This window comes from Somniosus microcephalus, chromosome 3 (assembly GCF_052327205.1).
Source record: "Somniosus microcephalus isolate GS21.2 chromosome 3, FLI_Smic_1.0, whole genome shotgun sequence".
Lineage (NCBI taxonomy): Eukaryota > Metazoa > Chordata > Chondrichthyes > Squaliformes > Somniosidae > Somniosus > Somniosus microcephalus.
This window is the reverse complement of record NC_140989.1, coordinates 116,565,069-116,581,853: the sequence shown is the minus strand read 5'-3', so window position 1 is coordinate 116,581,853 and position 16,785 is coordinate 116,565,069. Positions and strand designations below refer to the sequence as shown.

Below are 16,785 nucleotides of genomic sequence, written 5' to 3'. Positions count from 1 at the left end.
TGTTAAAGGCCACAGTGACCATGACAGCCACAGGCAGTGATATCCATGCCGGGGTGTGAGGCTCGAGCTGTGGTTGCAGGTGACATAGCTCAGTGACAGCCTCCTTTGTGAAGCAAAGGTGCCTCAGATATTGCTCCTCAGTGAAATTCATGTAGTAGTGCTCCCTGAATACCAGCTGTGGGTATGGACTCCTGCACAGTGCCCTCCTCCTCTCCCTTGTTGCAGCTACTTCTGCTCTCTGCTGTCTTCCTTGCTGCTCCCCCTTCTCCTCTAACCCCAAAGGCAGCCCTTCCAGACCACCCATAACTGCAGTCAAACTGTTAATAAGGCAGCTAACAACAGTACAACACCAGCAAAATTTTCTCAGCAGTAAAACTGAACTTTCCAGAGTCAGAAAACAGGCCAAAAAACACCCAGAAGTTAATCAGCAGCCTGAAATCATAAAACAGCAACCTGTAAGTTTTGCATGATCACTTTAAATAGGGCTGGTAAAGTGTCCTTCCTGCCCATTAGCACCAGGAGTTTCTGGGCGAGTTTAGCCCATGAAAAATCAGGCACTGGGGCATACCAATATCAGAAAAGTTTCCCCCAACAAGCACAGGACCCTAATTTGAAAAAGTTATTCAGTATTTTAAATAGTTCTGGCATGCGCTCCAGATGCCAACGTAGAAGCCCAATCCAATATGGTGGGTGGCACACTTGTGAAATGAGCAAACACTTCCTTCCTGCCATATTGGAGGCTAGGCACCTGCAAATAGGTATAAATGGATATACGATATGATTGGGATTACAGAAACATGGCTCCAGGGTGACCAAGGCTGGGAACTCAACATCCAGGGGTATTCAATATTCAGGAAAGACAGGCAAAAAGGAAAAGGAGGTGGGGTAGCATTGCTGGTTAAAGAGGAGATTAACACAATAGTAAGGAAGGATATTAGCTCTGATGATGTGGAATCTGTATGGGTAGAGCTGAGAAATACCAAGGGGCAGAAAACGTTTGTGGGAGTTGTATACAGACACCCAAACAGTAATGCGGAGGTTGGGGATGGCATTAAACAGGAAATTAGAGACGCGTGCAATAAGGGCACAGCAGTTATCATGGGTGACTTTAATCTACATATAGATTGGGCTAACCAAATTAGTAACAATACTGTGGAGGAGGAATTCCTGGAGTGTATACGGGATGGTTTCCTGGGCCAATATGTCGAGGAACCAACTAGAGATCAGGCCATCTTAGACTGAGTATTATGTAATGAAAAAGGATTAATTAGCAATCTTGTTGTGCGAGGCTCCTTGGGGCGGAGCGATCATAATATGATCGAATTCTTCATTAAGATGGAGAGTGAAGTATTTGACTCAGTGACTAGGGTCCTGACTTTAAATAAAGGAAACTACGATGGTATGAGGCGCGAGTTGGTTAGGATTGATTGGGGAACGTTACTTAAAGGGTTGACGGTGGATAGGCAATGGCAAACATTTAAAGATCGCATGGATGAACTACAGAATTTGTTAATCCCCGTTTGGCATAAAAATAAAACAAAAAAGGTGACTCAACTGTGGCTAACAAGGGAAATTAGGGATAACATAAGATCCAAGGAGAGGACATATAAATTGGCCAGAAAAAGCAGTAAACCTGAGGATTGGGAGCAGTTTAGGATTCAGCAAAGGAGGACAAAGGGATTAATTAAGAGGGGGAAATTAGAGTATGAGAGTAAGCTTTCAGGGAACATAAAAACTGACTGTAAAAGCTTCTATAGATATGTGAAGAGAAAAAGATTGGTGAAGTCAAGAGTAGATCCCTTGCAGTCAGAATCAAGGGAATTTATAATGGGGAACAAAGAAATGGCAGACCAACTAAATACATACTTTGGTTCTGTCTTCACAAAGAGGACACAAATAACTTCCCAGAGATGTCGGGGAACATAGGGTCTAATAAGAGGGATGAACTGAATGAAATCAGTATTTGTAGGAAAATGGTGTTAGGGAAATTGATGGGATTGAAGGCCGATAAATCCCCAGGGCCTGATAATCTACATCCAAGGGTACTTAAGGAAGTGGTCCTAGAAATAGTAGATGCAATGCTGGTCATGTTCCAAAATTCTATAGACTCTGGAACAGTTCCCATGGATTGGAGGGTAGCTAATGTTACCCCACTATTCAAAAAAGGTGGTAGAGAGAAAATGGGGAATTATAGACCGGTAAGCCTAACATCAGTAGTGGGGAAAATGCTAGAGTCCATTATAAAAGATGTAATAGCAGAGCACTTGGAAAACAGTGACAGGATCGGACAAAGTCAATATGGATTTACAAAAGGTAAATCGTGCTAGACTAATCTACTGGAATTTTTTTTTTTTTTTTTTGAGGATGTAACTGGTAGAATAGATAAGGGAGAACCAGTGGATGTGGTGTATTTGGACTTTCAGAAGGCTTTCGATAAGGTCCCGCATAAGCGATTAGCGTGTAAAGTTAAAGCACATGGGATTGGGGGTAAGGTACTGACTTGGCTAGAGAACTGGTTGGCAGACAGGAAGCAAAGAGTTGGAATATAGGGGTCTTTTTCCGAGTGGCAGGCAGTGACTAGCGGGGTACCGCAGGGATCGGTGCTCGGACCCCAGCTAGTCACAATACATATTAATGATCTAGACGAGGGAACTAAATGTAATATCTCCAAGTTTGCAGACAACACAAAGCTGCGTGGGCATGTAGGCTGTGAGGAGGATGCAGAGAATCTCCAGTATGATTTGGACAGGTTGGGTGATTGGGCAGATGCATGGCAGATGCAGTATAATGTGGATAAATGCGAGGTTATCCACTTTGGTGGTAAAAACAGGAAGGCAGGTTATTATCTGAACGGCAATAGATTGGGAGAAGGGGAAGTGCAACGTGACCTGGGTGTCCTTGTGCACCAGTCGCTGAAGGTAAGCATGCAGGTGCAGCAAGCGGTTAAGAAGGCAAATGGTATGTTGGCCCTCATAGCGAGAGGATTTGAGTACATGAGCAAGGATGTCTTGCTGCAATTGTACAGGGCCTTGGTGAGACCACACCTTGAGTGTTGTGTGCTGTTTTGGTCACCTTATCTGAGGAAGGATGTTCTTGCCATGGAGGGAGTGCAGTGAAGATTCACCAGACTGATACCTGGGATGGCAGGAATGACGTACGAGGAGAGATTGGGTCGATTGGGCTTATACTCGCTGGAGTTTAGAAGAATGAGAGGGGATCTCATTGAAACTTATAAAATTCTAACAGGACTAGACAAACTAGATACAGGAAGGATGTTCCCGATGGCGGGGGAGTCCAGAACCAGCGGTCACAGTCTAAAGATAAGGGGTAAGCCATTTAGGACAGAGATGAGGAGGAATTTCTTCACCCAGAGTGGTGAACCTGTGGAATTCTCTACCACAGAAGGCAGTTGAGGCCAATTCATTAAATATATTCAAGAAGGAGTTAGATATATTTCTTAAGGCTAAAGGGATCAAGGGATATGGGGAGAAAGCAGGGACAGGGTACTGAATTTGGATGATCAGCCATGATCTCATTAAATGGCGGAGCAGGCTCGAGGGGCCGAATGGCCTACTCCTGCTCCTACCTTCTATGTTTCTATGTTTAATCGTCTGAAAAATGGGCATAGTATGATCAGTTTTCAAGGCTTATTGTGTGGCTCTCCAGTTGCTTACCTGACACTATATTGTAACAAGACACATAACTGTATTTATGTATAGGGGAACAGTTGCAATATTGCTTTCAGTAAACAACGTCTTCGAGTGTGACATGAGTCAGCCTTGATTAAGGACCTTAGTCTTCAGGGGGCTATCATTGTGGTAACTGTGTCAGTGCACTGCTGTCCTTGCTCTACACCTAACTAAGAATAAAAAAACTGATGTTTGCTATAGCATAAAGAACATTGTTCGCATAGCAACACGTAAAGGTTCCCTTAAATAAACTCCAAATTACACAACCTTAATTTCTTTTCCTGCCAAAAATCAGGTCCAGAAATGCATGCACAATGCATCCATGACATCAGGATGACATGAACAGCAGATATTCACCCAGTTGCTTTTTAAAGCATGTTTGGGGGTCATTCCAAATATCTACCACTCTAGGGGAAAGAATATTTATTTTAATTATATCATAATTAAAAGTAAATAATTTATTGAAGCCTATTTATTAAAACACAAATGCAGTCCGACTTCCTACGTTATCACAGTGGTTAACTGGAAGATGCAGCAGTAATTCTTGGTTGTTCACTGTACTATGAAAACAATTTCATAATCATATCTAGGAACGATTACAGTATTCCTCAACTACATTCAATTCACTGCCAGTATAGCCTACTCCGAGCTCAGTAAAAAAAAAAATTAATCGACACATGCAATCTTACACAAATGATATGAATTTAGGGCATATCTGGAATTTACATCAGCATGTGTCTAATGTATCGGTGCATTGTGCACCTGGGTACAATGTAATTTTGATTAGATATGTTATGTGTATTTTCTCGTTCATTTATTGCTTATACAGTCCTTATTTGAATGTTGAAAATCAAACTAACTAGTCTGCAGAGGCATTCTTCTAAACACAAGGTTCCATGTTGGATTCTAGTCAGAAGAAGCTAAAGTGCCTGTTTATTGCAGACCAGGTCAACAACGGTTTACATAAATGCCAATCATCCATGTTTTAGGTTTTATGTTACCATTAGTTACTGGTGGAGTCAAAGTTGCCCCCCCACCTCAGGATTCCCCACTTCCTCTGCTCACGGGTGGCCTCTTGGTTCTTGGAGATTCTCGCGCAACAGCTGCTGTTGCAAAACCATTCGCAAAGATACTCAACTACAGGGGACCCAGCCTTTATTAGGTAAATGCAATAACATTTGTAGAAGTCATGTGACCTGATGTCATGTGATCAGATGTCACATGGTCAGATGTCATATGGTCGGAATGTCACGTTATCAAACCTTCAGGAATGCCTCCAACCAGAGTTGGCAGCCCTCCCCACCCACCATCTACCATGCTTTGTTCATCACACTTCTAAGAAAGTATTAAGACTAAAAGCCAATCATTTGCAACCTACAGAGAAACAACAGAAAATACCTAATTGACATGTGCTTGTAGCCACTAACAATGACACTTTACAAAGAAAAAGGAAGCTAGCTTGACCTCCAAATGACCCAAGCAGTGATGTGAGGAATGCAGAGCCATTATATCCTGTAGCCTTAAAAAGATACACCCCTACATTTTATCAGCAGAATAATGTATTTTACAAATGTACCGATCCATGTAAATCAGCACTTTCCCTGATTCACTGTGAGCTGCACCATGGACAATCTGTTATATAAGGTGTCGAACCCTGATGGAAAAATAACAGCGCTGTTATCAATGCACAAATCGACCAGTATGTTCAGGGGATCAAGGGATATACCATGAGTAGCGAATTTCCAAAACCTGGTCAATTTACACCACTCCACCCTTTGCTTCGCACAAATGGCATCTCGCCCTTAGCCACCCTGTTATTTTTATAACTTGCTGATTTTGCACATTAATTGCCCATTAAACTCACCGCAGAAAGTTAGGGCTGGAATTTGACAGCACAAGAACCTTTTTAACGACATGATAATTTGTTAATACAATGCCAATCAACCTCTCTGGCCCGGAAAGGGAACCATTTAGACTATTCAATCCCATTCCTGCATGTAGTCAATTATTGTTAGAGATTTTATAAATGTCAAACTTTAAATTTTTACATTTTTTTCTTACTTTTCTTTTCTGTCTCTTTTCTCTCTTAATCCAATCTTTCTTTTCCTCTGATTTGACTCTAATGCACCCTCCTTCTCCATCGTTCCTCAATCTTTAAATCTCATTGGTTAAGGAGATACGCTGTTGGTCCTGCACCATTATAAGCTGGCAATTCCAGCAAGTTACAACGCAAAAAGATTGAGTTGAAGGGTGCAGGGAAAAGCCTAACTAACGCGAAATCTGGCCCATCATGTCTGACACACTTACCTCACACTGAATGTCACGTTGTGCAGCGGATTCAAAATAATTTAAAAAAAATAAAGCCAAACACAGCCTGAAATGTTTAATAGTTACAACTACCTTCTGATTCACCTTAGCTAAATAGGCATAAGTTGTAAGTAGCCACAATTTCTGAACTTGTCTATGTGGAGCAGTGGCCTTAAAGGGAAAGGACAAGTTAACAGCTAAATATCACAGTGGTGCTCCAAATCTCATACTGCTTGTGAGCAACCCCAAGGGACATTAACACAGCCCTTTCCCGAGTACATCTGTCTCTTTCATAAAGAAAGAAAATGGTATTGAATAAAAAAAGCAATTAAAAACACAAGTATGTTCCTAAACACAAAGGTTCAGAATTTGCTTGAGTGGGGCATCTCGTGGCGGGTGCCGCGAGTTGGATTTTTTCCATTACCCTTCAACTCCAAGTATTTTTGCGCCACAAACTGCTGGAAGTGGGAGGTCAACAGGGCATCTGGGACCTTGGTGAATACCTGGACCAACAGTCTATCTCTTCAACCAATGATGTTTAAGGATAGAGAAAGAAACACAGCAAACAATGGAGAAGGATATAGGGCGAATTACAGGCAAATTAGATACAGAACGAGAAACAGAAAATGGAAAAGAAAGCAAGATTGGATTGAGAGAGAAGAGAGACAGAAAGGAAAAGTAAGAAAAAAAATTTAAATTCACAATGTGAGACTCCATAGTTTCAATTGTTCCCTTTCTGGGCCTCAAAGGTTGAGTGGCATGTCAAGACTATAAATTACCCCATTAACAAGGTCCTTATGCTGCTAATTACCAGCCCAAACTTTCTGCTGCAAGTTTAATTCGTATTTATGGTGCAAATCCAGCAATTTCTTGAAATTCGTGGGAACGTTGATGGAGAGGGAAGTGGAGTAACTTGTCCAGCAATTTGTGGTGATTCGCAACTCACGCCGCATCTCTACCTCACTACAAATTACTGCTTTAAAAAAAAAACGCACTAATAACAGCGTGCACATTAAACTCACTGTTATTTACCCAGCAAATTCTGGGCCAAATAAATTTGCCATCCACTCTTCCCAAGTTCTGTATTTCTAACCTCAACTCACAACTGATTTCAATTCAAATATTGTTCTGGAAAGTGGAGACTGCTTGAGCTACAATAAGAGAACTAGCCTCATGCTCGTGTGCTCTGCAAGGATAGTAAACTGGTTAAGTTAATGTGATATGAATTGTATCTGATGAGGCACTCACTGCTGATCAGACGGACTGCTGTCCAGCCCTGGCTTTGAAATGTTCTCATCAACAGGAATCAATCCTGATAAATATAACCTTTTGAGTTTCAATAGCTGAACTAACTGTTGCTGCTTTTCAGTCATCTCAAACATAATGAAATGATTGGTAGTCACAATAAAACTTAAACTAGCCACCTATCTTGTGTGTATCTGTACCCTGTGGCTGCATTGGGAACTGCCAGTTTAGGTATAGGACACTGTGCCTGACCCTGCCCACAATTGACCTTCCTTGGCCCTATTTGACTACCAGATTTAAAACTTTTTTCCACTTTTTTATTTTTACACTTTTTTATTTTTGCAAAGGTCAGTGACAGGTCCACTCTAAAGCTGCACATTGTTTGCTACAATTGAGTGAACCGACTATATAAACAAATTGTGGCATTTGCACAGTGGGTGGTCTGTACACACACACTTAATTTCTTTAAAAGGTAAACGATACTCAAATTTAAAATAGAAAATATTTAATTGTAGGATGTAAATCTCAAATGATCCAATTCAGGCACCATGCTAGAGACAGCTAAGCAATCCCACAACCAATGGATCAGATCAAAGCTCTGCAGTCCTGCCACATCCAGTCGTAAATGGTGGTGGACCATTAAACAACTAACAGGAGGAGGCAGCTCCATGAACAGCCCCATCCTCAATAATGGCAGAGCCCAACACGCGAGTGCAAAAGGCAAGGCTGAAGCATTTGCAACCATCTTCAGCCACTACTCCCGAGGTCCCGACCATCACAGAAGCCAGTCTTCAGCTAATTCGATTCACTCCAAGTGATATCAAGAAATGGCTGAGCGCACTGGGTACAGCAAAGGCTTTGGGCCCCGACAATATCCCAGCTGTTATGCTGAAGACATGTGATCCAGAACGAGCCGCGCATCTAGCCAAGCTATTCCAGTACAGCTACAACACTGGCATCTACCCGGCAATGTGGAAAACTGCCCAGATATGTCCTGTCCACAAAAAGCAGGACAAATCCAATCCGGCCAATTACCACCCCATCAGGCTACTCTCAATCATCAGCAAAGTGATAGTAGCACTGTCGATGACACCTTCCAAGAGCACTTACTCACCAATAAACTGTCCACCGATGCTCAGTTTGGGGTCTGCCAGGACCACTTGGCTCCAGACCTCATTATAGCCTTGGTCCAAACATGGACAATAGAGCTGAATTCTAGAGGTGAGGCGAGAGTAACTGTCCTTGACATCAAGGCAGCATTTGACCGAGGGTGGCATCAAGGAGCCCTAGTAAAACTGAAGTCAATGGGAATCGGGGGAAAAACACTCCACTGGCTGGAGTCATACCTAGCACAAAGGAAGATGGTTGTGGTGATTGAAGGTCAATCATCACAGCCCCAGGACATTGCTGCAGGAGTTCCTCAGGGCAGTGTCCTAGGCCCAACCATCTTCAACTGCTTCATCAATGACCTTCCCTCCATCATAAGGTCAGAAGTGGGGCTGTTTGCTGACGATTGCATAGTGTTCAGTTCCATTCGCAACTCCTCAGATAGTCCATGCCCGCATGCAGCAAGACCTGGATGACACTTCAGGCTTGGGCTGACAAGTGGCAAGTAACATTCGCGCCACACAAGTGCCAGGCAATGACTACCTCCAACAAGTGAGAGTCTAACCACCACCCCTTGACATTCAACAGCATTACCATCGCCAAATCCCCCAACATCAACATCCTGGGGGGGTCACCATTGACCAGAAACTTAACTGGACCAGCCACATAAATACTGTGGCTACAAGAGCAGGTCAGAGGCTGGGTATTCTGCGGCGAGTGTCTCACCTCCCGACACCCCAAAGCCTTTCCACCATCTACAAGGCACAAGTAAGGAGTGTGATGGAATACTCTCCACTTGCCTGGATGAGTGCAGCTCCAACAACACTCAAGAAGCTCGACACCATCCAGGACAAAGCAGTCCGCTTGATTGGCACCCCATTTACCACCTTAAACATTCACTCCCTCCACCACCGGCGTACAGTGGCTGCAGTGTGTACCATCTACAAGATGCACTGCAGCAACTCGCCAAGGCTTCTACGACAGCACCTCCCAAACCCACGACCTCTTCCACCCAGAAGGACAATGGCAGCAGACGTATGGGAACACCACCACCTCCAAATTCCTCTCCAAGTCACGCACCATCCTGACTTGGAAATATATCGCCATTCCTGATTAGTCGCTGGGTCAATATCCTGGAACTCCCTCCCTAACAGCACTGTGGGAGTACCACACAGACTGCAGCGGTTCAAGAAGGTGGCTCACCACCACTTTCTCAAGGGCAATTAGGGATGGGCAATAAATGCTGGCCTTGCCAGCAACACCAACATCCCAGGAACAAATTTAAAAAAAAACTCCAGGTTCAATTCAAGGCACACTCTCAAAAGCTAGACCAGAATGAGCTGTATTAAAAAGGAAGTGAGAACAGTGGAGCAACTTATTGTCAGAATCACATTATGTCAACAACACAATGGGCACGATTTTCATTGGGCCGTGGAGTCGGGATTGGAGGTGTGGTGGGGGGGGGGGCGGTGTTAAAATCCTGAAATCAGGGGTCCCGACCCCACCCCACACCCAAACCTGCCTCCATGCCAGTTTCAAAGGAGGCGGGTACCCGCCCCGCACTGGGACCCGCCTACCTGAGGCGGAAAGAGATTAGTTTTTAGCCTAATCCCTATTTTTAAGGTTGATGTGTGGGATTCCCGACGGCTCCAAGCCACGCCAAGTTAGAGGAGTCGGGCCGTCGGGTTGAAGGACTTGGAGGGGTCGAGATGTCGGTGTTCAGGTGAGTGCATGAGTGCAAAGGTAAGTGTGTTTAGTATGTCTAAAGCGATTAAATAAGTTTTACATACCTTTTCAGCCTTCCTTCCTTTAGGTCTCGGGAGTCCCTCATCTCACCGGCACAGAAAGCAGAATGGCTGCAAACTGTCAAAAGTAACAGCCTGCAGCTTTCTGTGCAGGAGAGATTTACATAGAAACATAGAAGATAGGAGCAGGAGTAGGCCATTCGGCCCTTCGAGTCTGCTCCGCCATTCAATGAGATCATGGTTGATCATCCAAATTCAATACCCTGTCCCTGCCTTCTCCCCATATCCCTTTAGCCTCAAGAAATATATCCAACTCTTTCTTGAATATATTTAATGAACTGGCCTCCACCGCCCTCTGTGGCAGAGAATTCCACAGGTTCACCACTCTCTGGGTGAAGAAATTCCTCCTCATTTCAGTCCTAAATGGCCTACCCCTTATCCTTAGACTATGACCCCTGGTTCTGGACTCGCCGGCCATCAGAAACATCCTTTCTGCATCTAGTCTGTCCAGACCTGACAGAATTTTATAGGTTTCGATGAGATCCCCTCTCAATCTTCTAAACTCCAGTGAGTATAAGCCCAATCGACACAATCTCTCCTCATACGTCATTCCTGCCATCCCAGGTATCAGCCTGGTGAATCTTCGCTGCACTCCCTCCATGGCAAGAACGTCCTTCCTCAGGTAAGGTGACCAAAACTGCACACAATACTCAAGGTGCGGTCTCACCAAGGCCCTGTACAACTGCAGCAAGACATCCTTGTTCTTGTACTCGAACCCTCTTGCTACGAAGGCCAACATATCATTTGCCTTCTTAACCGCCTGCTGCACCTGCATGCTTACCTTCAGCGACTGGTGCACAAGAACACCCAGGTCTCTCTGCACTTCCCCTTCTCCCAATCTATTGCCATTCAAATAATAATCTGCCTTCCTGTTTTTGCCACCAAAGTGGATAACCTCACATTTATCCACATTATAGTGCATTTGCCATGTTTCTGCCCAATCACCCAACCTGTCCAAATCATACTGGAGTTTCACGACATCCTCCTCACAGCATACCCTCCCACCCAGCTTTGTGTCATCTGCAAATTTGGAGAAATTACATCCAATTCCCTCGTCCAGATCATTAATATATATTGTGAACAGCTGGGGTCCTAGGACCGGTCCTTGCGGTACCCCACTAGTCACTGCCTGCCACTCGGAAAATGACCCGTTTATTCCAACTCTTTGCTTTCTGTCTGCCAACCAGTTCTCTATCCAAGTCAATACCTTGCCCCCAATCCCATGTGCCTTAATTTTGCACGCTAATCTCTTATGCAGGACCTTATCGAAAGCCTTCTGAAAGTCCAAATACACCACATCCACTGGTTCTCCCTTATCTATTTTACCAGTTACATCCTCAAAAAATTCCAGTAGATTAGTCAAGCATGATTTACCTTTTGTAAATCCATGTTGACTTTGTCCGATCCTGTCACTGCTTTCCAAGTGCTCTGCTATTACATCTTTTATAATTGACTCTAGCATTTTCCCCACTACCGATGTCAGGCTTACCGGTCTATAATTCCCCGCTTTTTCTCTGCCACCTTTTTTGAATAGTGGGGTAACATTGGCTACCCTCCAATCCATGGGTACTGTTCCAGAGTCTATCGAGTTCTGGAAATGACCAGCAATGCATCTACTATTTCTAGGGCCACTTCCTTAAGTACCCTGGGATGTAGATTATCAGGCCCTGGGGATTTATCGGCCTTCAGTCCCATCAATTTTCCTAACACCATTTCCCTACAAATATTGATTTCTTTCAGTTCCACCCTTTCATCAGACCCTATGTTCCGCAGTATTTCTGGGAGGTTATTTGTGTCCTCCTTTGTGAAGACAGAACCAAAATATGTATTTAGTTAGTCTGCCATTTCTTTGCTCCCCATTATAAATTCCCCCAATTCTGACTGCAAGGGACCTACGTTTGACTTCACCAATCTTTTTCTCTTTACATATCTATAAAAGCTTTTACAGTCAGTTTTTATGTTCCTTGCAAGCTTACTCTCATATTCTATTTTCCCTTTCTTAATTAATCCCTTTGTCCTTCTTTGTTGAATCCTAAACTGCTCCCAATCCTCAGGATTATTGCTTTTTCTGGCCAATTTGTATGTCCTCTCCTTGGATCTTATGTTATCCCTAATTTCCCTTGTTAGCCACGGTTGAGTCACCTTATTTGTTTTAATTTTATGCCAAACTGGGATGAACAACTTCTGTAGTTCATCCATTTGGTCTTTGAATGTTTGCCATTGCCTATCCACCGTCAACCCTTTGAGTGCCATTCCCCAATCAATCCTACCCAACTCGCTCCTCAGACCATCGTAGTTTCCTTTATTTAAATTGAGGACCCTTGTTTGAGTCAACGACTTCATTCTCCAACTTAATGAAGATTTCGATCATATTATGATCGCTCCGACCCAAGGGGCCTCGTACAACAAGATTGCTAATTAATCCTTTCTTGTTACATAATAATCCTTTTTCTAACCGAGTCTGTGGAGAAGGACACATGTTAGAAGTAAGACTGTCAGTGTTTGACAGCTTCAAACAACTGTGAAACACTGATATTTCATCTGTCAAAACCTCTTGACAGATGAAATTTCAGTCTGTGACGTCACCTGTTGCCGGGTGGCCCTTAATTGGCCTGCTGAGCCCGCCCAGCAGGCTCAACAAGGTCAATCAAGTTAAAATCGCGTGGATTGGCCGCATCTCGGTGGAGGCGGGACTACAACCCCGAAAGTTGTAGTCCCGCCTCCCACCCAACTCCTGAATGAAAATCCTGCCCAATGAGTTTAAAAAAAAACATATATGCATCTTTGCATTATGATGTGACATGGGGAATTTTTTGTGCTCATTGAGGTGAGGCCATCAGTGGTGGGAAATGGATCACTTACTGGCTTTTGTTAGCATCAAGCACTTCCAGGTCATAGCATAAAAAGGTGCAGAATTAGGGATCTCTCTACTCTTCCTCAACAATGTGCTTTAGCGCCATACATTTATTCTTTTGCAGCACAACACGGTGCTTTAACATCAAGCTCATAATCATTTCAGTGTGAATTTTTCCATTTCTCATATCAGCCTTCCTTATGGCCTCTCTGAGTAATATTGCAATTATGTCATGTGGCAAAAGTATATGTGCTGCACCCTATGCACACTAGAAACTGGATTCAGCCTTCCCAAGCTCCTGTCATTTAGAATCCTTACAGCTATCAGAGGGTAAGGACTTTGATCCCAACCCATCAAGCTGAACTTGCACAATCTCAGGTGTGTAGTGGAGTACACCACCAAGCCTCTGTATCAAACAATTTTTAGTAAGTGGTTGTTTCACTCAGAGGCAACATTTCTGAAGTTATTCAGTTACAGTCAGCCTTTTATACCTGCATTAATTAATTTATGTTACATATCCCTGTATTAACGTGGGCTTTGAGGGCATGGATCCTTGAACATTCTATATTGAATTATTTTAGTTAACCTGACTAAATGGCCTGTGTAAGCCAAGCAGAAAAAAACAATTGTAATTGTATATGAATTATGCAGTTTCATAATTTCATCTGCAGTAGCAAAGTAAAATGAGAAAACTTAAAGGGGGAGAAATTGGGTGAGTAGCGCCACCTGTTAGCGCCTAAAGAGGCAGTCAGTGGCTGTAGCGCCACTGGCTGCGTCTCCCGCGATATTCAGTAGGGGCGCTAATGGTGGCGTTAGGCTTTTGTGCTGCGCCGCCACCGATAACGTCATCGGTGTGCGCAGTGCCCCATTCGCGATATTTGGTAGCAAACGCCGCAGTTGCGCCGCTCGCTACCCACGCCCGGTTCACGGGGCCTTACTGTGCCGGCAGCGGCGCAAGTTAAGGTGGAGGTGCGGGCCGGCCGCTTTTTCGGCGGCCGCCTGCCAGCACCTCCGTCCCCGGCCTCCTAACCACCCCCCCCTGCGGCATTGCCGGCTGTTTCCCGAGAGCCCGGCACTTCTCCTTGGTGCCGGGCTCATTTGCCGGCACTCGCGATCGGGGATCGTGCTGTTGCAGGCACCTCCCCCTTAACAGTGGGAGGAAGGCCTGCAGTGCCGCAGCTTGTGGCGCTGCAGCACGTTGCGCTGCGATAATCAGTTTCAGTGCCCTAAGAGGGACGTGGAGCGCCTTGAGCCTCGCCCCGTGTCCCTCGAGTGGCACTGAAACTGAATTTCTGGCGATCGGAATTACTCCGATCGCTGCGCTAAATCCTGCGCTCAGGCGACTTTTGCGCCACAACCCAATTTCTAGGCCATAGACTCACCAAAAACGTAAATGCTCGCCACTGGTGAAGAAGCCAAACTGCTCCAGGTGTTCCTGTAGCTGAGGTTTTAGTAATGAGTGCAGCTTCTCCCCCTTCCCACCTTTCGCACAGTGGTAATAGTCGAAGTTTATCATTGGTGTGTCAGAAGCATGAGCAGAGGCCCACATCAGTTTCTAGTCAGAAAGGAAATAAAACTTATTATGTAGTACTTTTAATCCCATAATATCTAGTTTACATTTATTGTAGATCAGGGCACTGGGGAAGAATGGAATGAGATCTAGGCACTTCCCCACGGGGAAGAAGAAGAAAAGCAGAGAGCCAACAGCACAATGTGCAGTTAAGCCTAGGTCGTGCTCCTCCTAGAACAGGCACATTGGCAGAAGTCTGACAGGAGGTCAAGCAGCAACCCTCTGAATGGATAAATTATATATGACACAGAAGACTCTGGACAGAGAGGAGGAGAATAATATTTTCAACAAAATTCTCTCTAAGCTCAGAAGTGCCGCTGTTAAAATTTCAGCCTTGCCAGTCATTCACATTCAAGTTTCATAGCTAGGGCTTTGCAGGACAAATTCCATCCAACAAAAGTGTACCCCCCCCGCCCCACGCTGACTGATTTCACAGCTGTATTTATAGTCACCCCATCATCACAGCCTTCCATCTAAAGAGATGGAACAAAGTAAATGAGGACATTTTTTCTGAGCTTTTGAAATGAACAGGTGCAGAAGCGGTGAACATCAGATATATTCAGTTAAAAATAATGAATAAGAAATCAGTTCTGCAGATTCCAGGGTGAATGGGCATTAATTACTGCAGGCTTGTTTCAATTAGAGCCCTTGCAGCTACCAGAGAGTAAAAACTTCCATCCCACCCATCGGAACGGAGTTCAAACTCATCACCTGTAGGACAGCGGTTCACCAAGCCCCCATGCCAAATAATTTCTCATAACACTGGTTTTTCCCACCCAGAGGCAAATCTAGGTTACAAATTCAATTCAATACTCATTCTCAAAAGGTACACACGATTGAGATGCAGCAGTAAGATAGTGATCAGTTCACAGACCAATCCAAAATTCTATAGTATACACGAGATATTTTGGGCAGCTCTCCATTGATGGCAGCCATACCTTAAAGGCTCTGCTGAGGACCTCCTCTCCTCCCTTAATTCTTAACAGGTTGACAATGACTTGACTTCCATATTGTTCTCTCAGCAAAATGAAGTGCCTAAAAAAACAATCAATTGCTACATTTTTACTGACTATATGTTTTGTGTCTTTACAACAATTATACATATATGATACAAACATATAAAATACACTATATTCATTCATATTTAGAAAAATGTACATTACATAAAGTCATGTATCTATCATAGATATAAATTTACATTGTAAATATATTTTGTATAATTGTCAGCCTTTGTTCAATGGTAGCACTCTCTTCTCGGAGTCAGATAGAAATATTAAAACAGATAGTAAGAGCTTCTACAGGTTTATAAAAAGGAAGAGAGTAGCTAAAGTAAACATTGGTCCCTTAGAGGATGAGACTGGGGAATTAATAATGGGGAACGGGGAAATGGCAGAGACTCTGAACAAATATTTTGTATCTGTCTTCACGGTAGAAGACACTAACAACATCCCAATAATGGATAATCAAGGGGCCACAGGGCTGGGGGGAACTAAAGACAATCACTATCACTAAGGAAAAAGTACTTGGTAAAATAATGGGACTAAAAGACGACAAGTCCCCTGGACCAGATGGCCTGCATCCCAGGGTCTTAAAAGAAGTGGCTGCATTGGTTGCAATATAGCAAAATTCCCTGGACTCTGGAGAGGTCCCAGCGGATTGGAAAACCGCAAATGTAACACCTCTATTTAAGAAAGGAGGGAGACAGAAAGCAGGAAACTGTAGACCAGTTAGCCTAACATCTGTCATTGGGAAAATGCTGGAGTCCTTCATTAAGGAAGCAGTAGCAGGGCATTTGGAAAATCATAATGCAGTCAAGCAGAGTCAGCATGGTTTTATGAAAGGGAAATCAAGTTTAACAAATTTGTTCGGGTTCTTTGAGGATGTAACGAGCAGGGTGGACATGGGTGAGCCAGTGGATGTGCTGTATTTGGATTTCCAGAAGGCATTTGATAAGGTGCCACATAAAAGATTACTGCATAAGATAAGAGCTCACGGAGTGGGGGTAATATATTAGCATGGATAGAGAATTGGCTAACTAACAGAAAGCAGAGAGTTGGGATAAATGGGTCATTTTCCAGTTGGCAAACGGTAACTAGTGGAGTGCCACAGTGATCGGTGCTGGGGCCTCAACTATTTACAATCTACATTAATGACTTGGATGAAGGGACCGAGTGTAATGCAGTCAAGTTTGCAGATGATACAAAGATG

General features: G+C 43.9%; 1 protein-coding gene across 1 annotated transcript in view; it reads right to left on the bottom strand.

Moving 5' to 3' along the window:
• Positions 1-16,785, bottom strand: part of LOC147121280 (polyphosphatidylinositol phosphatase SYNJ2-like) — a 263,000-nt gene that overhangs the window by 134,732 nt on the left and 111,483 nt on the right. The window contains exons 7-8 of the mRNA XM_085981525.1: positions 15,516-15,612; positions 14,390-14,562 (exon numbers count right to left, since the gene is read on the bottom strand). Of these exons, the coding sequence (XP_085837651.1) occupies positions 14,390-14,562; positions 15,516-15,612 (270 nt within the window). The remainder of the gene's footprint in view (positions 1-14,389; positions 14,563-15,515; positions 15,613-16,785) is intronic.